Source organism: Lampetra fluviatilis, chromosome 12, assembly GCF_964198595.1.
Source record: "Lampetra fluviatilis chromosome 12, kcLamFluv1.1, whole genome shotgun sequence".
NCBI lineage: Eukaryota > Metazoa > Chordata > Hyperoartia > Petromyzontiformes > Petromyzontidae > Lampetra > Lampetra fluviatilis.
In genome coordinates, this window is record NC_136286.1 from 6,804,633 (window position 1) to 6,831,302 (window position 26,670).

At 42.5% G+C, this 26,670-nt stretch overlaps 1 protein-coding gene across 2 annotated transcripts in view; it reads left to right on the forward strand.

The window, feature by feature from the left end:
* LOC144935105 (VPS10 domain-containing receptor SorCS2-like) overlaps window positions 1-26,670 on the forward strand; it is an 80,224-nt gene that overhangs the window by 51,325 nt on the left and 2,229 nt on the right. Inside the window, exons 9-25 of one of the 2 annotated variants that reach the window (XM_078861507.1) lie at window positions 1,049-1,228; window positions 3,494-3,640; window positions 5,717-5,819; window positions 6,542-6,618; window positions 7,001-7,092; window positions 7,534-7,641; window positions 7,850-7,967; window positions 8,538-8,671; window positions 8,786-8,899; window positions 11,257-11,428; window positions 12,370-12,556; window positions 13,882-14,015; window positions 15,756-15,879; window positions 17,837-17,949; window positions 21,883-22,026; window positions 22,950-23,034; window positions 23,480-23,588. In XM_078861507.1, the coding sequence (XP_078717633.1) occupies window positions 1,049-1,228; window positions 3,494-3,640; window positions 5,717-5,819; window positions 6,542-6,618; window positions 7,001-7,092; window positions 7,534-7,641; window positions 7,850-7,967; window positions 8,538-8,671; window positions 8,786-8,899; window positions 11,257-11,428; window positions 12,370-12,556; window positions 13,882-14,015; window positions 15,756-15,879; window positions 17,837-17,949; window positions 21,883-22,026; window positions 22,950-23,034; window positions 23,480-23,588 (2,141 nt within the window). The remainder of the gene's footprint in view (window positions 1-1,048; window positions 1,229-3,493; window positions 3,641-5,716; window positions 5,820-6,541; window positions 6,619-7,000; window positions 7,093-7,533; window positions 7,642-7,849; window positions 7,968-8,537; window positions 8,672-8,785; window positions 8,900-11,256; window positions 11,429-12,369; window positions 12,557-13,881; window positions 14,016-15,755; window positions 15,880-17,836; window positions 17,950-21,882; window positions 22,027-22,949; window positions 23,035-23,479; window positions 23,589-26,670) is intronic. The other variant, XM_078861508.1, reaches the window with a different exon arrangement.

The window sequence follows — 26,670 nt, forward strand, 5'->3', positions numbered from 1 at the left end:
TTGCGAATTCATGAGAAATCTCTAGATGTGCTCTGATACAATGTGCTGTATAACCTCGTATTGGCCATTCTGGATTTTGGTCACGTACACATTTTCATTACATTACGTTTCTGAAAAATAGTCCACTGCCTTTATTTTTTTTTACAAAATGTGATATAGATGCGGTTCTACATATGCATGTTCAATTTGATAAGGCTTTTGCAGATGCACAAACATTTTTTTCTTTTTTTCTTTTCCAAAATATCACAATAAAGACTATGAAGTTGGTTAGTTATCTGTTTCGTATGCATACGTAGATATTTAAATTGTATAAATAATGACCCCGATTGGTTGCTAAGACATCACAGACTATTTACATATTATGAGGAGGAGACAATTTATTTATAATAAGACATTATCATTCATATACATCTATACACACATATCACATTTGTCTATATAAAATGCAACCCTTATCATGAGCACACTTATAGTATTATTGTTCATGACTTAAAAATGTACTGTATATGTTTAAAATCAAACACATATTAGTAAAGCCATGTTTTGGCATCGTTCTGGAAACATTTGACTCCACTTACATTCACATGGGTAAAGTAGAGCTGTTATAAGTTTACAGCAAAGGTCCCACATTCCTCTCCATAAAACCACATTGATCAGGTATTTCTGGAAGCAGTTAGCTTAAAAATAAACAAATAAAAACGATCCTAAAATACACCAAGCCTGGCAGTTCAGTGTGAGAGTAAGCGGCTTGCAATCAAAAGGTTCAAATCCTGGTTGGGGGTTGACCCGACCCATTATCTCCCTGGGGTCGATAAAATTAGGACTGCCTTTTGGGGAAGTCGACCAGTCATTGTCCTACGGATAGGAATGTGGAATTTCCACTCTTGGCTCAAGGCTGCAGACAGGAGATGAGCACGGCCTCAATGCTCATTCGGGCAGGAAATCGCTCCGGATTTAAAACAGGTGAGGCTTTATTGAGACTGGTCGTCGTGCAGTTTGCACATGGTGCTAACCCTGGCTGGCTGGCGGCTGCTCTCCACGTGTGCAGGACCTGCACATCTTGAGCACGGGCGGAGAAGGCGTATTTGCAGCAGCGCGAGACTGGAATCAGAACCAGACATACGGACTCTACTTTTCGGATGAGCGTGGCGACAGACTGACCCTGTCTCTAGCCAACGTTGCCTGCAGTGATATCCCGAGTGCTCCCAAGATCATAAACGTGCATGAGGTATGCCAAAGGATTAACTTTTCACTGAATATTTGACACAGCAGGCAGCACGTGGCATAGTAGCTACAGACATAGAGAGAGGTGTATTTGATGTAGTGTGCTGGGTGCAGAAATCATGTCTTGGTCGCAGTCCCAGCCTAAATTTAAACCTTGGAAACTGGAAGCCCTGGCTGTCCTAAAACCTCAAGCGTGCTGAGCGATGCTGATGACAGGCCATGCAGGTTTGTTATAATGTTTATTATGCTACGGGATTATTTATGAGTTTTCCACCCAAGGGCATGTCCACGACAAAGGCTGTCTTCATCTCATGTATGTATGTATGTTGAACTTATTTTGCACTGTATGTAGCCAACTGTGCTAATCATATGATAGCATCCCCCTATTCACGTCGCAGCACCGCTCTCTACGAGGATTCTCTATCCATAGCTATGTAAGGGCGGTTGAGATGGTTTTCCCTTGTCTTCCTCAACAATTTTATTTTAGGTGAAACCATCAAGAAATTATATTTAATCGATTGAGCATTTTGTGACTCTTCCAGTATTTAATATCTCTGTGTTTAAAAAAAAACATATATCATGCTATAACAATATGTTTTACCCTTTCTGGCAATAAAACAGTTGTGTCAAGATGTTAAAACACCAAATAGAATCCTTATTCGAGGAATCCTGTCTGCATTAACTACACGCACTTGTGGACCAATCAGTTTCAAAGACAATGCATCATATATTACCAGAGCGTGCTTTTTGTTTGCATGTTCACCACAAGTGCGTGTAGTTAATGCAGACAAGATTCCTTGAAACACATTCCTGTGGAGGGAGCTGGTAGGAACGTTGGGTTGCTCGGTCAATGGCCAGGGTCAACGGCGGCGTGGTGTATTCCGCAAATATGCCCGACTGTGAGGGCGGGCACAAGCCGGCGTGAGTAGGTTAAACGTTGAGTTTTATAAGGGCACCACGGGGTGACCAGTCCCTCCCCACCCAGCCCCACCCCTCCCACCCTCCACCCAGCCCCACCCTCCCCACCCTCCCCTCCCCACCCAGCCCCTCCCTGCACGATGGACACAATAATCCCCTGTGGGCTGGTGTAACCAGTAGGTTCCTACCAGTATAAGGATTTTGTTTGGTGTTTTAACATCTTGACACCTGTTTCGCTGCCAGAAAGGGTAAAACCTATTGTTATATTGTAATACTGGCAAGAAAGATGCCATGTATTATGCTGTTTGTTGAAGCTATATATATATTTTTATAATTTTAGAACAATTATTAGTATTCAATTGGCAAGTCCAGTAAGTAAACAATTTAACATTTGATATGCCCATTGTCCACTTGTTATAAGCAATGCTATGCTTCATATCAATGTGCCATCCTCAAAAGCTTGCTCTGCATACGTTCTTGGTCCTGCGGGAATATGTTAAATTAAATTAATACGACTCCTGTCAATGCCGACATGATGAAGAAAATATTGAATAAAGCCACTGGTCACTTGTTGATATAAGTAATAACTACGCTGCACCATAACATTGTGTGTATGTGCACTCCTAAAGTTATGAGAAAGCACCACAATAACAATAAATCAATATCAGCTATTGCAGTAATTACTCCTTAGTTGTGTACAGAATTGGCAAACAATTGATCCTTACTTTTCCAGCCATTCTCACAAAGTATAATTGATCATACACATTGCATTTGTGCTGTAGTATGCACTAAATCTAAATTAACAACGTCCTCTGCGTAGCAAACAACTACTGTGCTGTTGTGTTGTTCAGTGAACAGCATAAATAATACATCATACTTTAATTCAAGTATTCTAGTGGTAATTGTGTAAATTAACAAAAATCAATAAGCGACATAGGACTATTTAGTACGTGCGATGTTAGTACCTAAAAAAACACCGTTTCTCTAAGATGAATAATTGACATCCCTTTGTCAATCTACACTGCTGGATGAAGGCATCCTAAATACCGTGTCAGGCAAGAGGTGTTTGACCATATTTCACCATGCTGGTCAGTGCACCTTGGTGAAAGAGGGGTACCCAGGACCAGTTCGGATATCATGTGCCACTAATGTCACCTGTGATCAGCAAATCAAACTCATGTTGCCTGGGTCACGGCGCAGTGCGGCAGTGCTCGCGTCGAATTTTAACAAGTATTTTTAATTAAAGGGAATACTGTAAGAAGCGCTTGATTTGAGCGTGTATCGCCCACCACTTAATATTCTTCAGTCACACCGTCAAAGTTAATGCAAGGGTTATGTTTTCCTTGCGCAGGTTAATGGATTAAGAGGGGTGTTCCTGGCCAATCAGAAGCAGGCTGCCGAGGTGAAAACGTACGTTACGTACAACAGGGGACGAGACTGGAGGCTTCTGGCAGCTCCTGCCACAGATCTGCTCGAGAGGCCCACACACTGCCTGCTGGTAAGGCCTGGCTCTAGAGCCAACTGCTACAGGCGCCACATGTCCTGGTTTTCCCCAAGATGTCCCCTTTTTTTGAGATGCTGTATTCTCCAGATTCAAATATGTACTCTAAATCAGTTAGGGGTGCTTCTCATAATCTTGTAGGTGTGTGTGTGTGACCAGATTTATATAAGTGTATTGATACTGGGCATAGGTTTGGGGTGCATTTTATTGTCCAGAATGTCTTATGATCTGGAGATTACGGTAGCTGTCCTGGGAAATATGTTTACCCCCGATATTTTATGTCCTCGTTTTGTGAGTTGGGTAAAAATACACCACTGAAGATGATGTATTTATACGTAGTTCTCCCTTCATCTAGTATTGTGAGTTATTCTTCTTCTTCCCATGATATGTCCCATTTTTTGTACCTCGAAGGTGGAAACCATAGCTTCCGTCTCATATGCGGTCAGTGCATCTCCTTGGATGAAACTGTCAGCTATCGTCAATGTGGTTGCATTTTTGACATGCTACATTAAAAAAAAGTTTTTTGAAAGTAACAAACGTGGCATTTGATTTTTCTTTCTATTTTTAAGGCCGTTTCTTTTTTGTGGAGGTTGAACGTTTTAATAGTGGAAGATGGGGAAAGAAGCAAGACACGTTGATGGCTTTTAGATTCCGTAGAATAATGTCTGCATCCGAGCCCACATTAGCATCTGAAGTGTCATAAAGTGCCTTGAGACTCTTCTTAGGATGAAACGTTTCCTTTGACGTGAACGTGACAGTAATGTTAATGCTAAGGTACTGAGCCATTACTACTTGCTTTGATACCTGGAGTGGTTTAATGGCAATAGTGAGCATGGCTTGCGCTTCATAAAATCATCTTTATTGCAGCCTGTTTAATGATCTCAGAAAAAAAAATCTCTCAATGGCTTCATGGCAATGCTCTGTCAAACTGACATACCCCTCTGGCAGGGTCAATCGAAGGCTCAAATGTTTGCCTCTTCTCTTCTGCCTGTGACTGACTGTCTCTTCTCTACGAAGAGTCTTCTCACACCATACCTTAAGAATATAGATATTCCTCCTTTTAGTGGCAGTCCTTTGATGCATATGTCCCACTACTCTGTAGAACGTGTTAAAGACGCAGTTGCATTTAAATGCTAAAACAATCAACATTGTATTGGCGTGCTCAGCTTTGAGTGGAAATAGTGCGGTTCTGAAATAAATAATGGCTTCCACAGCAAGAATGTATCTCTTTCAGAAGTAACATAAGCATCATTTATAAACAGAAATGGAGATTGACTATGATATTTTGATAAAAGGCTGGTTCTCTATTGAACGCCATGTTAGTCCGTGGGAGTTACAGAACTAAGCCATCTCTTAACCTCTTTTGCAACTGAGTACACTCTTGTTCACTCGGGGCAGTTTAAAATACACTGTTGAAAGCATAAATGTCAACAGTGCATCATTTGTGTGATTCAGGACTTTGGAACATGCTTTATATTAGACACCAGGGGGAAGCATTTCTGGGCGCTTCCAATTTTACAAACAACTGCAATTGATGGAGCATGTTACACAGTGCAGTGTTGGAAAGCCAAAAGAAAAAATATCAAGTAATAGAGTTTTTTTTGGGTTAGATCAAATGCACGTTTTACCTATCAGTGCAATTTCTCTTTATGCTTCATGTAAACTATCCGAGTTATTTGCAACAGTGTCTGCTGAAACATTGACCTGCTTAAGTGCATAGGTGCCACGTTATTTTGAAAATGATTTAAGTCAATGAAAAAAGTCGTTCGTGGGCTCATTGCGCAATATTTTTTTCCATGGATTAATTGATCACTGGATATTTTCTGAGTCACGAGTAGACTTGAGTAAGTTGCACATGACTAGTGGCCCCAGCCAGAGCAAGAGGGTATACTAGATGTGATGTGTCGGATACGGAGACATTTCTGCTGATATGAAGCCATGGGTAAGTGTGTTTGCTTCTGCTTGTTGGGAGGGATTATTTGGCTGTGTGTGCGTGCGTGTGTGCACTGCATCTTATACGTTATACGGGAGTTATGATTGCTGCGTGTGCATGCTGTGGGTGTTTGGGTGCAGCCCGCGTGCTCACTGCACCTGCACCTTCACTCCTCTGGAGACACCGTTTTGGCAGGGAAGGTCGTATCTATGGCCACAGCTCCTGGCCTACTCATGGCCACTGGTGAGGCCTGAATTTCTGCAAACACAGCTGTCATGCACACGTGATTTACCTTTGCCGCTACACTGCAATTAAGCGCTTGAAAAAGAATGTTCCCTGATGTTTCACTCGCATTCATTCTCATATTCGGCCACGATCAATCCTATGTTAAATTAATGCATCTCAAAGCCATCCTTCGACATTACAATTCATCTAGCACCTGCACATCAGCGGATCGTATTGCTCCATCTCTGGGGAGGACATCCTCTCGGGCATGTTCTCTCCTTTGGCCACCACTCAATCATTAATCTCGACCACCAGTCAATTATCCCGATTAAAAGTGTGTCGTGCTAAGCCCACTTACTTTTATTTACAGTGAATATGATGCCTATGTTTGCATTTGTTCGCGATCACGTGTTCTTCTTCCCGACTCTCAATGTGCTGTTGTGGGAGCATCTGGCCTATGAGATGTATCATTAAATCATCAACGTGGAACAATGTTTTACAATGTGAATCCTCCTCTTTTAAAAGGTTTGCTTTCCTAGAATGCATTCAGTGATCTTTTCTGAAAAAAGTCTCGAGTAAAGAAAATAAACCTCAATGGGCTATGTGCATATGTAAGTGAAAAGCCTTATACTGTGCAAGCAGTCAACATGTAAGGCCATCTGAAGAATACAGTGGCATCTTTGGAGAGCCACAGCTGATGCTCGCCATGGTCATAGTGCTGTTATTTTATTTATGCGCAGGAAATTTGGGAGCCGGATTGGTCGAGTACGAAGAAAAAATGTTCGTCTCCTCTGATGGTGGAAATACATGGAGTCAGGTCAGTGCAGAAAAAAGCATTCAAACCGCAAACTAAAAGGCAGAAATGCCATGACTTATTTATGATTTCCTATGCTGAGGCTGCACAAATTTCCAAGAAAATGTTATTTTTTCATTTGCATGTTAAATGCAGAATATGCTTACACATTGTGGATGTGCTGTGCTGCTCTCTGGTGTGTTCTTGTGTTCTACTACGTGTGTTGTTCGATGTTTCACTCTGCGTTTTGGGAGCTTTTGTAAGAAGTTCCTGTAGAAGCTTCCAGCATGTAGAGCAAGCGAAACATCAGACATCATGCCCAATAATCGTGGTACCACCCGAAATCAAATCAGAGAGCTCAAGATTCTTGCAAATGTTCGGCGTTTATTTCACTGCTTTCTTGCAGGCATTCGATGATGAACATCATATTCTCTTCTTGGATCATGGAGGAGCGATCATTGCCGTCAAGGACACGGCAATGCCCATAAAGCAGCTTTGGTGAGATTTGATTTATTGCAGTTCTTTAAAGGCAATGAAAGCAAATATATATATCTAAATTGTCATTCGGTATTTTCAGATAAAAATTACATCATGTTTGCCTATTGCCCTTCTGGATGTATATTAACCAAAAGCATTCGTTTAAGCAAATAAACTCTTTGCCAGTTTTTAACATCCGGATTGTATTAGACAGATTGAGGAAGTAAAAACATATTTTATTTATTTATCTACATACTTACTCACAATGCTCCACTTCAGCCCGTAATGAGTTTTTATTTTAGACACAATGGCTCTGTTTAGTCATTGTAAATGTCTGAAAGTGCACGTGCGTGCGCTGCCTTGTTTGTGAAAATGTTTGGGCGGTTGCAGGTGCAGCACTGATTAATTTGTTGTGCCTCACGTTTCCACCGTTGCACCTGGATGGTTCGATGTGGTGTGCAGGTACAGCGTGGATGAAGGCATCTCCTGGAAAGTCCACGACTTTTCTCCCATTCCCATCTACATTGACGGGCTGCTCAGCGAGCCCGGCGATGAAACACTCGTCATCACGTACGCACGCACGCACGCCTCGCTTGCTTCGTGCCACGCAACAATTACCACGTCATTCTAAGAGCGCAATTAACTTCCAGTTTACGCACAGTTTGCTTCCTCATTGAAAATGAATCCCCAGTAGGTGTTAGCTCATTTAAGGAGCTCCCTCCCGTCTGGCTGGGAGTCTTTGGGAATGTACGCGCGTTTGTGTGCACCTGCGCTCAAGGATGTTTGGGCACGCGAGCCTCCGCTCGGACTGGGAGCTGGTGAAGATCGACTTCCGGACCCTTTTCTTCCATGACTGCTCAGACGAGGATTATGAGAACTGGACATTTCACAACCAAGTGTGTCTGGGTTGAATTTCTGTTCAATACATGTTCATGGAAAGCATGACGAGCAACAGTTTACGATCAATTAAATGTCCATTTTTAATGCCTTCCAATGAATGTTGAAAACGTTTATGTGTTAGTTGTGTCCAACTGTCTCTAATTGAAAGGAATGGGGGGCAAGATAAACTCTCATACAGGTGTCCCTATATGAACAAAACTATAGGATACGTTTTTGTTGCGATTAGGGACTGACCCTATTGAAAACCAGCCACGTTGATCCAAGGGTAGGCCAAAAGTTGCATTAAACCAGAGGGAATATAAAAAAAATATGCATACATAATTGTCACGAACAGCTATTGGTCGAATTCCATACTGTTAAATAAAAAAAACTTGCAAGGAAAAACAAATTTTGGAAAACAGAATTAGTTTTTATTGATTTTGCATAACTTGATGCTATGAGAGACTGAAATTACAAACATACACGTATATTAGATTTGGGATATTAAATTCCAGAGCATGGCATTTGGCTCATCACTCATGAACCGCAGTGTGGGCCTCTGTTGCTAGCGTTTGTTGTGCTTGCAGGACGAAGCCTGCATCATGGGAGAGGTGCACGAGTACCGGAAGCGCAAACTGTCGTCACTCTGCATCAACGGCAAGAGTTTTAACAAGAGGTTGAAATCCAATCTCTGCCTGTGCAAGGATTCTGACTTTGAGTGGTGGGTATTTTACTCTGGGTTTTTTTTATTCTCCCTCTGAAAAAGTAGAATAAAAAACTGTCCAGGTTCGGTGGTCGGCCAAGTTTGTAATTCTTGCGTCTGATCTTTGTGCAGCGATTACGGTTTTGAACGCTACCCGGATGGTTCCTGCAGACCGGCCTTTTGGCACAACCCTGCTTCCACCCCAACCGAGTGCCTCCCCGGGGACACCTACACCAACAGTTCGGGGTGAGATTTCATGAATTTGCACTGTGGCTGTTATGCGAGCACAGTAATACTGTGGGTTGATTTTTCTTTTAATCGAGAATAAAATAATAATTGTGATTAATGAATCCAGAATACAGTTGGAATTTCAAAAGGAGGGGGGGGGGGGAAACAGGTAACACGTAACAAGGCAGGCGTAACACACCCTCAAAATGTGGGAACGAGCGAGGGTCGTTCGGGCTCGCTACCCTAGCGCGTTCGGGGTAAAGATTGGGAGCAGTGTGCACACCGGGGAGGGGAAGAGAATGGGAGAAAGGGGAGGGGGTGTAACCAAACAGAACTCAAAATAAATTAACACGAAGGCAATGTCCAAGTTTGTCATTCTCGTTATCCCCCAGAAGCAACGGTTACCATGTGTTAACGAAGGTGGTGGAGTATCCATAGTCCATCCCTTCTTCCTGGCCCCCATTTTACTGGCTATTCTTACTGGGTTCCGACTTTTGGTTTAATTTTCTACGTAAGCAAAAGTGCTCAAGTGCCTGTAATAAGTGTTCAGCTTACATGTGGCACAGGAATGAACCAGACAGAGACCTTTGCAGATCATAGGCACCCTGCCTTTTGAAGAAGATGCGTGGAGAGATGACAAGCATGGAATTACATTGCCAGAAAGAGGAACACATGAATTCGAGAACATATGCAGATTAATGACATCATTCAAACTATTAAGAAAAGTAATTGGGCTTTGGCAGGATATGTCGCTAGAAGGGATTATGGACAACGGTCAAGAATAATAATGGAGTGGCAGACGGGGAATGGAATGCATCTGAGGCGTCGAATGAGGAGATGGAGGGATGAACTCAGTTTGTGTGCGGTTGCTGGATGGATTGTTGCATTGTAGGCTCATGTCAGCTGGCGTTGGCTTTGGGAGGCCTTCATTCAGCAGTACATCATGGCTGATTATGATAATGGTAGAAAACTTTAACATTTTATCTAATGACTGTTTTAAAACATACGCATTTCACTTTTGTTCATCTGCAGGGTTTTGGTATGAGAGGTTGGTGTGAGCATGAATGTAATGATTTGCTCTTCTTTCATTTTTAGAAAATGTCTCGATTTTTGGTTGCATTCTATTCCCTTTAACATTGTGGTAAATGTAATGCCTCTAATGGTTGGCGAGGTAATGTGAACCCATTTCAAATAATGCGAATAAAAAATATTTGACGAATAGATGAATCCATACATGTCTAATAATAATGAGGTAGGTTATTATGGCAGTTTATATATATATATAACTTACATATAAATCCCACTGATTCTGAACGGCATCTTTGCATGTGGTTATATACATATAATTTGTATGATATGTGTATACGTTTTAAAATATTGTTTCATAACGTTTCTTAAATCACCCCACCTTTGTCCACCCAGCAATACAAATGGGTACATCACAGTTCATCGATGGGCAGGTCGTGTGTGGTGGGGTAAAGTGTGGGTTACTCCCACTTCTTGCAAGACGTCTTGCCAGCATGCAAGAGTATGTAAAATATCCTCTAGAGCAGTGGTCCTCAACCTTTTTGTCACCAGGGATCGGTTTCGTGGAAGACAATTTTTTCACGGACCAGGGGTGGGGGGGGGTCATCATTGGGTCTTTCCCCCTTTTCAACGAAGCTCTCCAGCGACGTTTGTTTTTTACTCATTTTGGCTACTAGGGGTTAGCTTGTGGGCTCGCCAAAACTATGACTGAGACAAGTGCGCAGTGCGGGAACGAGGCGCGTTTGGAAGTGGTAATAACAATAATGGGCGGGCCACGCGCGGGCTAAAATAAATGTCGGATTCTGACTTCTCATAAGGAGCGTGCAACCTAGATCCCTCGCATGCGCAGTTGACAGTAGGGTTCGCGCTCCTATGAGAATCCTATGCCGCCGCTGGTTTTGACAGTAGGCGGAGCTCAGACGTTAATGCGAGCAATGGGGAGCGGCTGTCAATACAGATGATGAAGCGCTCGCTCGCCCACCGCTCACCTTCTGCTGTGCGGCCTGGTTCCTAACAGGCCACGGACCAGTACCGGTCCGTGGCCCGAGGGTTGGGGACCCCTGCTCTCGAGGTTCTCTCGGACTCCCTCTAGTGGAAGCTATTTCGCCAGTAGTGGCATTAGCGAGAAATTTCATGGCTGCACCCTTGCTCTTTTCCTTACATATCTATACCCTGCAGTTTCCCCATTGTCCTCGAAAATCCCCAATCGTCAAAAAGTAGGCCAAACGCCCTCTAATAGGGGCTCTGTAGCATTCCCAAGAGCGGAGGCCCTTCCACCACCAGCTGCTTGAGCAAGGGCTGCGGCGTTACCTAATTTCACCTGTGTGTGTATGTGTGTCTGCCCACAGGTACAGGAAGATGGTGTCCAACACGTGCGTGTCAGGCCTGGAGGTGCACTACGAGTCCACGGTGCTGGCGTGCCCCGTGATGCCCCCTCGCGGCCTCAGCATCGTGACTGTGGGAGGGAAGCTGGTGGTCAGTCCCGGAGACAATGTCACCTTCTACGTGCTGCAGGAGAAGGTGCAGCGCAACGCGCCTAGCACCGACCGTCGTTTTGTGGCCATGGGAGCAGTCGCAGCTCATTCAGCCAGGTTGCTTCTGAAAAAAATAAGCTAATACCTCAGTGGGCTTTACCTGGTAAGATAAAAAATAATTGTTTATTTTATTTGTATTTTTATTTTAAAGGGATTTGTTTACCTTTCCTATACTTTGCGCTCCTTTCATGTTTTGTATTGTTTGTTGTTGTAACGTTCTTACCTGCCCCTACTGGGCATCTGTGAAAAAGAGCTTTATAACTCATCGGATTCCTCCAGTATAAATAAATATTCTGATTCTGATATTAGTCACGTGCCACCAGGAAAACATGAAGGTTGAAGACTTACATGAGGGACAACATTGTCTATCATACTTGACCCTAACCTACGGGAGGTGCACACACGTCGCAAATGATTTGTCAGCTTACATGATAATCACTAAATTGAAACGAAAAAGTGTTATATTAACGGTTGATTAGGAATATGTTATGAATATGTATTTTTTTATCTTTAATCAGTGATCAAAGAATCCCCAGGAGGCCCCCATTCAGCAGTAGATTGACAAGGGGGCTGTTCACATAGCCTGGAGAATAGTAAGGTGGGAGGGGGGGGGTTATTTCCATGTCAAAAAATGCAATACCAGGGTATATAGAGCATTGTACAGCAATGATATTGAAACCCATAGCTTGTTATGCACAACACAACCTGGTGCATACAACGAAGACTTACCAGTAGTAGTGCGTGCAATATATTTTAGCACGAAAGTGTAATTGATTGCCCCGCATAATTCATCGTATTGGTGGAGAATGTTTTCGTGGTAGTGGACAGGTGTAGGTGCCTCTGCGCGTGTGCATACGTGCCGTGGAAATTTTCCTGCACGGCACACAAACGAAACGTCTGAATATCGATGCCTTTTGCCGTTGCCAGGGAGACACGGCCACCACGAAGTACTTTGTGGACCTGGGCGACGGCTTCAAGGCGATTTACGTGAACCTCACGCTACGGGAGGAGCCGGTCCTGCACCGCTACCGCGAGCCTGGCGTCTACCGCGTGGTGGTGCGCGCAGAGAACTCCGGTGGCTGGGAGCAGTCACAGCTCTACATCCAAGTGCTGCGTAAGGAGACGTCCGTTGCACGAGCAGATTCGCAAGAGCGTTTTTTCAAAGCTATACACTAAACAATTTTTTTTTTATTTCACCAGTTAAGGCCCACTGAGCTATGTGGCTGTTTTTCTTAAACACATCTGGCCGCAAATGATAGCCCAACGAGGTGGCTTACAACGCGGACATTCATACCGGCCAAATGCTCTAAACGTGCGTTGATTCTAAATGTTGAGGGGAAAACTGGAGGACCCAGAAAAAAATCCACGCGACCACGGGGAGAACATGTAAGCTCCAAATATACAAGCATCAGGGTCGGGATTGAACCCATGACCTGTATACCAGGCGAGGTCAACATTTTCCCACCACATCATCATCATCATCAGCTACGATCAGTCCCATGCTGAATGAAGGTCTCCTCAAGCCGTCGCCGTCTCACATGATCCTGCGATAAAACCATCCATCTAGCTGATTCTAATCGCTCCATCTCCGCAAGGGGCGTATATCACCCCTTTGGCTGCCACTCTGGCGTTAATCTTGACCACCGGCTATCATCCCTTCTAGAGATGTGTGCTGCCCCAAGCCTGTTTACTTTTCTTAACAGACAATATAATGTTTCAAACTTTCTTATGTTCTCGAATATTACATTGGAATGATACATCAATTATTGGGGTGAAAATTATCATTCATTTGGGGGTGAAAAATTTACCGAAAAGTGCCCTCGAGACAAACGGGGTGCAGTATGATGCACACCTACCATGAACCACTCCGCGAGGTACTCGGGACTATGTGTGGTCAACATCAATGCGTCACATGGTCCTGCGATCCACCTAACATCTCCACGAGAATACAAGGGTAAAAACAAATGTTACCTTGGTGTTGTGTCATTTTAAGGTTGTGGTGGAAAATGTAATTGTCAATCTCGGCAAAAAAAATGTTTAGGTAAGATAAGGGTGGTGATAATGTATTTTGGGGCAAAGGCTGGTTGTACATTTGAAATTTGTCTGATAACTAACCTTTACTCTCCAGCTTTAAAATAGTGCCAGGCTACTGAAAGGTAAGATTGCATTAAAAAATACGAGCCAGTGGGTTATTTGTATTGCGCTTGTAGATTTATACAACATTAAAAATGTTATGTACGTACAACTGTGATTAAACAATAGCATTTCCTAACTTAGTTTTTTTTTTGCACCTAGAAATTTAAAGTAAAATCTGCCAGCGCGAGTAAGATCATTTTTTATTATGCTCTTTTATTCCAGACTAGAATTCACGCTGGTTTAAGTAGAGCTCTTTGTGCGCTCACGTCAATCTAAATTTGTTCTTTTTTTGTTACCGTGCAGAGCCCCTGTCAAGCGTGTACCTGTCTATGCCCCCCGTGGTGAAGCGTAACCAGCTCTTCAACGTGTTTACGCACATCATCCCTGCCGACAGCCAAGGAATGGTCTTCTCTTGGTGGCTGGGGAACAGTTCACAGGTGGCAGCACTCCCACACTCGCACACCTCGTTACAGACACAGCATGCGGCTTGGTGCGCACGAAATGAAACTACAAATCCAGTGCGTAAATCCATACAAATAACGATGCCATAACACTAAACAAACACCGTTAATAAATTTCCCTCGTACAGTTTTCTCCGGGGGGAATAACACGTAAGTGTTTTAATCAAATCGAATTGCTCGTGTAATGTAATTTAATTTGTTCGCCAATTGCGGGTGAAATTTAGGTCCATTGGTTTTGAATGATGAAATGATCATGAATTAGCTGGGTTGTAGGGGTATACATTTTAAAAGCTTCTTGATACACATATTCTAAAGTGACATTGTTTGTTGTGTGGTGTGGAGCACATCCTGGATAATTGAATCGGTGTCTATGAGGCACTGCATGGTGCTTCTGGTGAAGCGAACACAATGAGGATAATTATTGTAATGATGGTGATGATAATAAATACCAGCAATGGTCATTGAATGAAAATACATGACAATGTTAATGATGTTTGTTATTTTTGTTTGGATAAAATACAATTTAAATGTATTAAACCTTTTGAATATATTTTCGTATTTCGCAATGGTTTATGATTAAAGAGGTAAAAAAAAATCGTTCATAGAAGCAAACCTCATTTATACTCTCCGGGCAGATTTGACTCAACTTAGTTGGTGCGAAGACCTTCTAGCGAGACTGTGGAATTCCTGACCGTCGCCTCTTTTCCGTGCTCAATTTTAGAACGGTGTTAACTCTTGTATCTCACACCTGGGATAGAGCTTTTTTTATTGCTGGTCACTTGGGCCTGTGTTTTGCAAGTATGTAAAAAAACTAAAGTTATATTAGGGATTAGTTATTGTGAATGATACAAAGTTGTCCATGCCAACTAATGCCATGTTTTGTTATGTTGGGACGATTCTGTGTGTGTGTGGGTCACGGTGTTGTCCTTGCATTGTGGGGAGCAGTAGTCTAGCAGTTAGCGTGCTGCACTACAAACCCGGCCACCCAGGTTCGATTCCCACCCACAGACAACAGCAGTGACGAATATCTGAACTGGTCTTGGGCCTTCCCTATGTCGACTCAGCCACAAATGAGTACCTGGTGCGGTGTGTAAACATCGCCACTAGGGAGACAAAGGGGGTCGGGCGTGGTGCTGGCCACCCACCCCCTCGTGTACCGTTCCGGCCTTCTGCATAGGTGCTTACTAACAGCACTTGCCCCAACAGTCTGTTAAAGGCTATATGGGGGATATTTGTTTTTTTTTTGTCCCTGCATTGGTTGTGCTCCCCTACCATTGACATTTGGTGTCTTTTTAGTCTCTGTCTCTTTCCCTACATTTGCCCCAATGCGTTCTCTAATTTTTTGGTATTTGTAAGTAACTTTCATTTGCCGTGATGAACATGTGTGATGTCAGTAAAAATAAACTTAACAAAAAACACGTGTTTCTGCATTGGCAGTGGTGCACAAGCACAAATACCAAAAATTAAACACATTTGGCAATGACACAGCCTTCAAGAGGAAAACATATATATAGCAGGTGGTGTTTCGGGCAACAGCCCAAAGCAAAGAGATTTCAGAGATTAGCTATGATGAAGGGCCATCATCAGAAATATTGTCTATTTTACATTTGTATGGAGTTTTTATGATACCGGGTGTCAGTGTAGGTTTTCTAACAGAAGGTTGAGGCCTGCCTGTGAAGGCTGCTGATGATGTTTCTGCTCGGCTCCACTCCTCAGCCAGTGGTGTCTCTGTCGGGAGAGGTGACAACGAGTTTTCCTGCGGTGGGAGAGACGGCGATAAGCGTGCAGGCCGCCACGGGCAGTTGGGCTGTGCAGCACTCTCGCTCTCTCATGGTGTACGGTGAGAAAATCCAATATCAAATCTATGCAGAGAAGAAGAGAAAAACAGCTTGTGGCCTGGGCGTGTGAAATTAAAATGCTTTTAAAGCATAACAGAGGATGCAAAAACTGCAAAAATGCTGATGACTGTGTCATCATATTGAATGAATATTTCAAAGAGCTCACCTTGAACCCCCGCCGGGGCTGTAGCATGTGACAAGAGAGCATTGACTACGGTACTTGGAATGTAAGGGGTTCAGATATGCAGTGAAATTGATGGTTGTAATTCGGTTGTTCACGACAGCATATATATAAAAATATAAAAACTGCTAATTCTTTCCTGTACTTAAATGTGCTACGTTCGGCTCAGAGAGTGGCTTAGAGCTGGCCCACTCTGGATGTCAGCTCGGGTGCTGCTGTGAAGCCGAAGCCAGTTGATCGGAAAGTGGGAGAATCCACTAAATTGCATTGTTCTTGGATCGTATGCGGTTAGGAGTCAGGCCTAGTCTTAGAATGATCAGAGAGTTATTCATTTGTGCTCACAGGTGATTGGGTGTCTTGTCTGTAACACTGGGAAATTGCTTTCAAACACGCATTGATGCAACTGTCTATAGATACAGCATGTGTACCGGCTTCATGGTCCAAATTTGAGAAATATACTGGCAAAACTACTTAACTGGAATAACCAACTCACAAATAATGCCCACTTGCAGGCCACCGCTCCTGTTCACCTTGTGCTGCACAGAGGCAGCTGTCATTAGGAGCCCTCTAGGCTTAAAAAACTTGAGGAATTTAGTTGAGATGTAATATAAGGTACTTTGATATGCTGGTGCATTTAAGCACCCAATGAATACAAATTATTATTCTTATAGATAGAAACAAATCATATAATAATCAAATTATGCATGCATTATGAAAGTATATTTGTTTGCATATTTTACCACAAGTATGTGTGGTTAGTGCAGACTTTGTGCCTTGTAATAGGTGTCTATTTGGTGTTGGAACATCTTAACACCTCCTATGTTTTTGCCAGAATTAGAATGGAATCCATCAGTGCTGATGTAATAATTTTCTGTTTATTTTCCCGTATTACAGTATTGTTATTATTTTTAATGAATTTGATTTTAGACATTGTACTGCCTCATGTATAAACATGTTATGAGTACAAATTATTATTAATTGGCTGAAAGCATCTTAGTATATAGATCACTGCAGAGCTTGGGGAATTATTGGCAGAGGACTCACTGCCAAGCTCAGGGTTTTCCAAACTCCAATCCTCATGGCACCTCACCATGCTGCACACGCTTGATGATTGTTAAAGATTCTGATTCTGAATTGAAGCTGCCTGTGTCACGTGAAACACACACACGGAACACGTGTACAAAGACAAATATCCCCCGTATAGCCTTAACAGACTGTAGGGGCAAGTGCTGTTAGCGAGCACCTATGAAGGCCGGAACGGTACACGAGGGGGTGGGTGGCCAGCACCACGCCCGACCGCCTTTATCTCCCCAGTGGCGATGTTTACACACCGCACCAGGTACTAATTTAAGGCTGAGTCGACCTAGGGGAGGCCCAGGACCGGTTCAGATAATCGTCACTGGTGGTGGCCGTGTACACACACATGCACACTGACATCTCAATCTTAATTTTAATTGGCTCTATTAATGCAGAGCGTTAATTGCTTAGCGCATAACGTGGGATGTGTTTAACAATCATTGGATGCGTGCAGCGTGGAATGAGTTAATTTGTAATTGCATAGGGAGCATGGTGGGTCGTGAGGACTCGAGTTTGGGAAACCCTGGCCTATCTGCTGCCTTCCAGCTTGTCTGTGGTTCCTTATCGATTGTGAGATGCAATTTGCATTAACGCCACTATATAGAACTAAACATTATTATTGTGATGACGATTATAATGATTATCGCGCAGCGTGTTTTTCTGACTGGCGATTTATTGGGGCGTGTCTGTGTGCGCGACAGAGCATGTGCGCGTTCTTCACCTGTTCTTCTCACCGAGCCTGGAATCGTACAACCCCGGGCTGCCCGAGTGGCGAGAGGACGTGGCCAGGGCGGTCAAGGCCTCTCTCTTACAAGTGAGTGCAGCTCATATCCAGACCACAATCTGGCAGGGAAATCCATTTACTGGAAGGAACTTGTAAATCAAAATAACAAAATATTTGTACGAATTACTGTACGTGGCATAGGATGGCCAGTTTCATTTTCAAACCTTGGAGTTCTGTATACATTAACCAAAGTGAAATACTCTCAGTATGTTTCTCTAATGACGTATAATATTAGATATGCAATACAGCGTAAATCAAATCATTAGTAATTTTTTTGGTATCCGCGGCTATATTATTTGTCGCAAAGCTATCAGGAAGTTGCTGTGTTTCACAGTCATGGTCCACAATCGCTTTTGAGTCGGGAGTGATTGCTCTGTGTACTCACAATTCAAGCTGGGAAAATTTAGACTGTGACGCTGGAACATATGGCCTACACTTTTACGGATACCGTCATGAGATTATTTATCTTCCGCTTTGAAACAGACCGCTTACATCGTCAGCATTAACTAGTGCGGCCCCAGAGAGCTAGCCATGAACCTGTGCTCGTGCTCTGCCAGGCGACTTCCCCATAATCAATTCCTATGTGGAATTTCCACTGTGGTTGATTCTATGCCAGGGGATCCCCAACATCTGACCACGGTCCATGCATAGAAATGCACCATTAACATTGCCACAGATTTGTGCAAAAAAACAACTATTGTTAAATATGTATTAAAACATAAAATGCTGGTAAACGTGTCCAGATAGACCAGGGAAGGGTATGCAGATTGACTTGGTAGATATTCCTGTACTTATGTAGATGTAAGCAAACAAGCATGTTGTGAACATGCTCAAATTAGGTAAGTATTTGAAACCTTTGAGTCATCATCAGGCCAGACCCATAATTCTCTATGTTTCTACTTTATAAGACCACCTATCTTCAACTACACAACAATAACATCCATTGCTTCCATGACCTATCTACTGCTGAGACCCTTATCTTTTCCACGCCTTCATCACCTTTTTGCTCAACTACTGTCACTCTCCACTCTATGGCCTCTCCAAATCTCTCACCTTCAAACTGCAGATTTTGCAGAATTCCTCTGCCAGATTTCTTACCGGTGCTCATAATTAAAATTAGATCATATCACCCCAATCCTCAGATCCCTTCACTGACTCCCAGTCCAATTTCATGGCTGTGCTGCACAGCTCCCTAATGTGTTTTTTGGTTGAAACGTCTGACATAATGTGGAACAACACATGGTACAACTCAAAAACACATCAGAAAGCCACCCACTCCAATTCTGAATCAACTATAAAATGATCATGATAAGAATAAATCACCCTCACCATCTTAAAGATCCTCTGTGGACTCCTTCTACTAAGGCATTCTGTCACAACTCATAGTCAATCTCCACTTTGAGGGAATAACAAAATAAGTAATGCCTTCTTCCCATGTGTCTTTCCACGTAAAATAGGAAAGTAATTTTACCCAATCCATCGGCCGCACGGCCTTCTGGGAATTGTTTCATAAAGCAAACTCTGGACTGGTTTTGACATTAAGTGTCTCATCAGCAGAGTCCGGCGAACTAGATCCATTGCTGGTGAACTCTACGGGGGGTCACTCATACACTGCTGCTACCCACATTGTTTAGAGTTCCTACCCACAAGCCTTCCACACTGCTGACTTTCTCTCTCACTCCAAGTTCCAGGTAAAAACATTCGTCTCTGCCGACGACTGAGTCTCCTTCTACTGTTATCATGCCTATCTTATCCTACATATTGTCGCCTCCCTTTCTTTTTTCTAAATTTTCTACCCCTTTGTAAATTCTACCATTGGCGTATGCCCTGCGTTTTTGTGCAGCATCTTGCCATTCAGTCACATTTACATTATTTACGAATCCAAATTGTATTGTTTAAGTCCATGCTGTTATAATGAAAAAAAAATCATATAGGAGTGCTGGTATGAATATATCGAAAGGTAGATGTGTATCCGGATGTCGGTAGATAGATCAGTACATAGCCTTAGTTGTGGGTAACAGGAGAAGAATTATCTTTAGGCTACTGCTGGCTCAACCGTAAGTGGACATGGGCTGTTTAGCTCAATGGGCCTTACCAGCTGAACTCGGGAGAGCCTGAGTCGGACAATAGAGACATTAAACCAGATTTATTTAAATGATGAAATACTGTAGTAAATAACCCCTGTGTATGTTTCACTATGTGTACATCATACTTCTACTTTCAGATGTTTAGTTTTTTTTCACCAGGAAACACTGTACACTAAACCTCAGTGGTCAGTTTTGGTTTTATTTTCCAGTTGCACCTGAGTCATGTTCACAAATTATCTTTATTTTATTTTATTCTTACACCACACTGACACACTAAACAACATACATATTTCCCAGTGCACTATTACATCGTGCACATTTGTGTTTGTTTCTTTCACGTCAACCGATGGTACTTGTAACAATTTTTTTTTACTAATTCATCAATGACACTGTGGCTTTAAAAGGATGAAATATATATTGGCTGAAGGTTTGGGCAATGGCCCTTCATAGTGTGAACGATGAATACGGTTAGTTTAAAAACTAAAAAACAATTTAAAATAATCTATTTCTTATTTTACCAGGTAAGGCCACCTGAGCTATACAGTTCTATTTCAGAAGTGACCTGGCCACAAATGATAGCTCAACGAAGTGGCATATTGTCACGTGGAAATTTATAACAGCCAAATACTCTAAAGGCATGTTTCTAAATGTGGAGGGAAAAACCGGAGGACCCGGAGAAAAATGCACGTGCCCACAGGGAGAACATGCAAATTCCAAATATACAGCATGCGTCAGGGTCGAGACCGAACCCGCGACATCCTGTATACCAGGCAAGGTAGTTAACATCTCGCCACCACGGCACCTAATAGTACTCGGATTGCCAATACACAGCCTTCAAATACTTAAAATGTATTTAACTTTCTTAATTACAAATAAGTATTTAATTTCCTCTGTGTAAATGGCACATTGATTGACCTGCATGCCAATAAGCTTCCAAATTCGATTTTCTAAATAATTGTTTATAAGAGCAGATGAAATAATGAAAAAAATAATAGTAATAGTAATGCATAACCCTTTGTCAGTCCACCACTGGATGAAGGCCTCCCCATGCTGTGTAATTCATAGGGGTTGTTTGACCATACTTCACTACGCTGGTCATTGTGAATTGGTGCACTTTGGCCCAGGACTGGTTCAGATAGCTCAAGCTGTTTATGTTAGCTATGGCTGAGAATACAACTCATGTCACTGGGTTGGTCGTGCAGTGTTTTGGATGTATTATATTTATAATGTGCAATACAATTTGATAATGAAGAGTAGTGTACCAATACACCCAAAGAAGAAACCTTTATGTGCACTACCTGCTATGACATATGGTGAAGAAACGTGGTTGTTAATGAAAAACAAAAACTGAAAAGTGTGCAGAGAAGCATTGGAGAGATGCATGTTTAGAATTACATTGGGAAACAGATAAAGGAACACATTTAGGTTAAAGACATCATCCGAAATAGTAAGAGAAGTGGGTTTGTGCTAGAAAGGATGATGGACGATGGTCAAGATTAATAATGGGATGCAGCAATATATGGAACGTGTTCGAGTGGAGGCCCTACATGGAGATGAAGCAATGAAATAAATGCCTGTGTAGGTGCTGGATTGATTGTTGGATCGCAAGGTCATGAGAGGTGGTGGCAACTTTGGAAGTCCTTCATCAAGCTGTGGGTTGATCGTGGCTGCTGATAATGATGATGACAATTTGGATTTAGAGGTAAAATAAAAAAATACCTGATGGTAGCCCTTTTAAGTATTTACCCAGCTCAAATTCTGTTTAGCTTTTGAGATACGATAAGATTGGGCACATTTAGCTGATTTGCTCATCGGCAAAAGTCCGAGGATATCTCTGAGTGGCTGTAGCCGGCGCTTGCTCTCGTTTGCACGGCAGGCTGCCAGTCACATCTCGGAGGAGCAGGTCATCACAGACGTGCCCCTGGGCTTCCCTACACACGTGGACGTGTACGCAGTGCCACGCCGTGATGAACCGCGGAGGAGGAGGAGACGCAGCAGCCACGGAGCTGAAGTCGAACAGGTGGGCACCACACAGTGGCATGGCTGGTTTGAAATGCACAGTGGTGCAAGGATGTAAATGGGGTGCCCTGTACAATTCCACCCCCTTTTATAGTCCAGCACCCGGGCCTCCTCTGCCTGTGGGCTTTTGATACATTTTCACCGCCGCACACTTGATAGCTATGCCACTGTGGGCACCTTTTACTATGTAGCGCTAGCGTGGGTTATCAATGTGCGGGCATATATGTTGGTTGTCTGGGTAAATGCGTGTGTATATATGACAGCTGCCATAAAAAATATGGTTCTTTTACTGGTGTAGTCACTAGACTCTTGAAATGACATTCTGAGGTGAGTAAACTGCTTGTGTCTTATCACTTTATGACAAAATAACACTGATTGGGCACGTACTCTTCCTATCTCGACGGTAAGTAAGGTTGAGCCTGGTTAGTACTTATACGCAAGTCCACTTGGGTATACTAAGTATTGGAGGCTTGGGCTGTGAAATGGCCAGGAAATTACAGTGAAGCAATGCATTATTGAAGCTATCGGTTTGGAGCTTTCAGTGTTATCCCTTTGTATGCAACGGTTTTCTCTGGATAGTCCATAATAACCGGGACACCTGATGGGAAAATCTCGAGAATGTGTAAGAATTTATTGGGTAAATAAAGGTCAATAGTATTTTTAGAATGATATTAATAATAATTGCATTACTTCTGAATGCTGGAGTGTAAGAGTGTAGGTTGGTACAAATGTATCATGAGTGTATAGATTCCATTTTAAATAAATATCTTTCCTACGAAAATATTACACAACAATCAATGTGTTTGATGCATAAAAAAACCTCATTCTTGATATATTATTGTAGCAAACAGTAGAATATGATATGTTTACTCAAAAGTTGAGGAATGGATTCAAATTCCTGGAAATGTGATGTTTGCATTATAGGTATATGAATCACTTGTGTCAGTTGTGAAGAGAAACTTGGTGAAATTCAATCTAAATCCGGAAGTAAAAATCACAGTAGTTGCCGGTAAGTTTGCATTTTTTTTTTTTACACAGCATACATAACATGTTTCTTGAAACAGTAATCCAACAACACTCGCACATCCATATCTTTTGATAAAAAGTATAACTTGCATACCGCGGTGATTGGATCGCGATTGAAGCCAGTTTTGCAAAAAGCGTAATACAAAAAAACGAGTGATAAAATATTGCAGCCTCTGTCATCTGGTTTGGGTCACAAATAACTGACAACCGCAAAAAAAGACAATCTTTGATCACTTTTCCATGGCAGCTCCACTCAGGATGAAAAATTTGAGATGATGAGAGTGAGTCACACAGACTATAAAGTAACTCATGTGGGACATACAACTTTGAATAAAATGTCACTTGAGATTTGGGACATGAGTATGCCAAAGATGCTAATTTTTTTTTTCCCACTGGCTTATTGAGATGTCCGCTCTACGTTCCCCCAGTAGCAGGCTTCCAGCAGCCGGGCTCGGGGCCAGGTGTTACGCTTGTGCTGCTTGTGCTCTGCCTAGCCTTTCTTGGCCTTTTAATCTACATCATCTACAGGTTCAAAAGGTATGTGCCCCGTGCATGGATTTGATTTAAAACAAATGTATAGTCGCATACACGCTGTCAATGAACAAGTTGTCAATTGTTCCTTCGGCAAATTAAAAAATTGTATTATTAATAATGGGGGTGGAGCCAGTGACACAGTGGTTGACAGTAGCTTGTGAGAACTGAAACTAGTTCTGGGCCACCCCCTTCACCAACCCGCATTGACCAGCGTGAAGTACGGTCAAACGACCCCTGTAGTCGACGTGACATTAGGAGCACTTTATTCAGCTGTGGATTGACAAAAGCTTAACACGTAGACTTTCTCTACCAGTATTATTCATAATAAAGGTTTTTGGGTTAGATCGCGTTATTTATAAATGTGTCGCAACCCTCCACCACCCGATACGGCCAATCAGTAAAAAATGTGTCACGTTGACAAAAGACAAATAGTTCACTACTTTAGCCCACCGGTGTGTTGAAGAGTGGATCCACAACATTTACAATTTGAGTAACCGTGACGTTTCGTTGGACATTACATCCAGCATCTTCGGACGATTTGCCAGAATTGTGCTTCCGGTCTTAAATAGTGCAGGATGACGTCATCATTGTTGAACCCCATCACGTTTCTAGATCACAGGCGGAGGCGGGGGGTTTGCAATTATGTAATAGATCAGTAATCAGCCACTTAGCATGTGACTCACCTGAACAAGTTGTATGTTTGGTATATGACAATATAAGTAACTACTTTGCATTTGTTTTAATATATAAGGAAAAGTAAACTTTTGCCCCAAAACCCTTTATGATCAGTGTTTTACATTGGCAATGAAATAATATGGAACAACTGATTTGAACCTGATAAGTGGTTATCAAGCCATAATTGATTCCCTTTGTTACCATTTTTAAATCCTTTATATTAAGTTCGCTTGCTTGCTTGCTTGCGTGCTTGCTTGCGTGCTTGCTTACGACCGTGCAAATCTTTCGGTCGTTTTTTAACCCACTTCCCGTGATCCAATCGAGCTGGCATTTTCCACACAGACTCGTTGTGCGAGACAATTAATGTTCGTGAAAAAAAATTCCCAACATTTTACACTTTTTAGGCAAAAAAAATTATTTTACATATATTCAAATAGAACGCACAGTGTAAGAGCCCAGAGCGTAACCCCTCCACAGGCCGTGGCGGAGTAGCGCAGTTGGTAGCGCCCTCGCTTCCCATGCCAAAGGTCGCGGGATCGATCCCCGCGTCCTCCACAGGCGAATATATTTTTAAATCCTTTATATTAAGTTCGCTGCCACGCATATAAAGGATTTATAGTGAAAAACTTCGTTTTTACGGGTTATACTTATTTCTCAATAACTTTTCAACTCCAGTCCACGCAATCTCCCACGGCTCTGCCTTTTACTTGATTATATTTTATATTCACACACAAATGAAGCCAATGAACAACTGCATGCACCCTGAGGGTGGGGGGGGGCTCGTGAGGACTGGAGTTGAGAAAAAAACTGATTTAGCCCAGAGGAATTCCCCTATAGCTGAGCTGTAGTGTCAGGCACGGTCGCTCGCACCTGTAATAGAAACACTTTAAAGGTAGGAATACTTAACCTGCCAGGCTGTGAGGTGGTCAGAAGGCGGGAGCACAGCGAGTGGGTTCATGAAACTGTCAGTGCAGAATTTTAAATGTTATTCCCCTCATGTCCTTGAGGTTTCTCCAATTTCCTGTCACACGCAAAACACTTGTTAAACATTCATTGGTCACAAAATACAATGTCGAAACTTTCTCAAAGAGAATATTAAGACTCCAGTGAATATTGAGACTTTCCTTGATTAAGATCATTATTTTTATTTGAATACATGGTGCAGACTTTTTGCATGTTTCCTGATATGTGTGACTGCCTTGCCTGGCAGCCTGGCATTAGACAGTGACGGAGATATTCTGGGATAAATAAATTACATCTTTATTGTTTGCCACCATGTAAAGACCTCCTCTTAAGGGAAATAAATGATCCAAACAAATGGGTAATTTATGTTCATATATTTTATTTTACGGCAACCTTGGTCATGTCCTCACATTTCATGTATTGTCCAGGGTGATCTATTTATAGATACCCAACTGGTTTCTAATGGACCCCTTCTCAACAGGTCATCAAATACGATGAAAGTGGTGGCTCTATATCGTACAGAGCAGAGAGTTATACATTTTAAGAAGTGTATTATTGAAATTGATAGGAAATATGAAGAGGTATTCATGTATTTGTTTTATCTCTATAATGTCTACATGTTATTTAAGTGGGGGGGTCTATACAAGGATCACCCTGTGTGTGTGTGTGTTTGTATCCACTTTTCCCTCCCTCCCAAATATAACAAGAACTGGGTGAGTTGAATGTAGTAAGAGGGCAATAAAGATACCGGGGAAGAAGGAGGGGTTGGTGGGGGCAGGGAGCAGTTGGTTTAAGTCCAAGCACTAAATTACTTTCCCATTCCAATAATAAAGTTGCCTTCGTGATCCATATAACAGCCAAGTAAGATACCTGCTGCCACTAAATCGCCAACTAAGGCGATAAACAGAGCCACAGTGTGAAACGTTTGGACAAGGCACCATTGATTGTTCATCTTGATGTGTTTTTTTGGTTTTGCATGTTTTTGACCATTTTTACAATATTTACCGTAACCTGCAAGTTAATGGGGAAAAAAATCCCTCACTACAGTATCTGTGGTGGAATGGTGGTGCAGCGGTTAGCACACCAAATATTATTTCCACCAAGCGCTCGCATCAGTGGCGAGTGATAGCTGAGCCGGTTCTGGGCTCCCCCACCCCAACACACCCTGACCAGCATCGTGAAGAATGACCAAACAACCCCAATGCCCGATATGGCGTAGAGAGGCCTTCATCCAGCAGTGAATTGCCAAAGGGTTGTAAATTTGTTATACTGTGACAATAATTAATTCACTGCTAGACGAGGCCCTTCCCACTCTCTGTGTTAACCATGGGGTTTGTTTGATTCTATTTTGCCACGCTAGTCAGTGTGGGTTGCTGAAGTGGGAAAGGACCAGGATCTGTTCCTGTATCACTTGCCACTGATGTCAGCCTTGGCTAGGAATGGAACT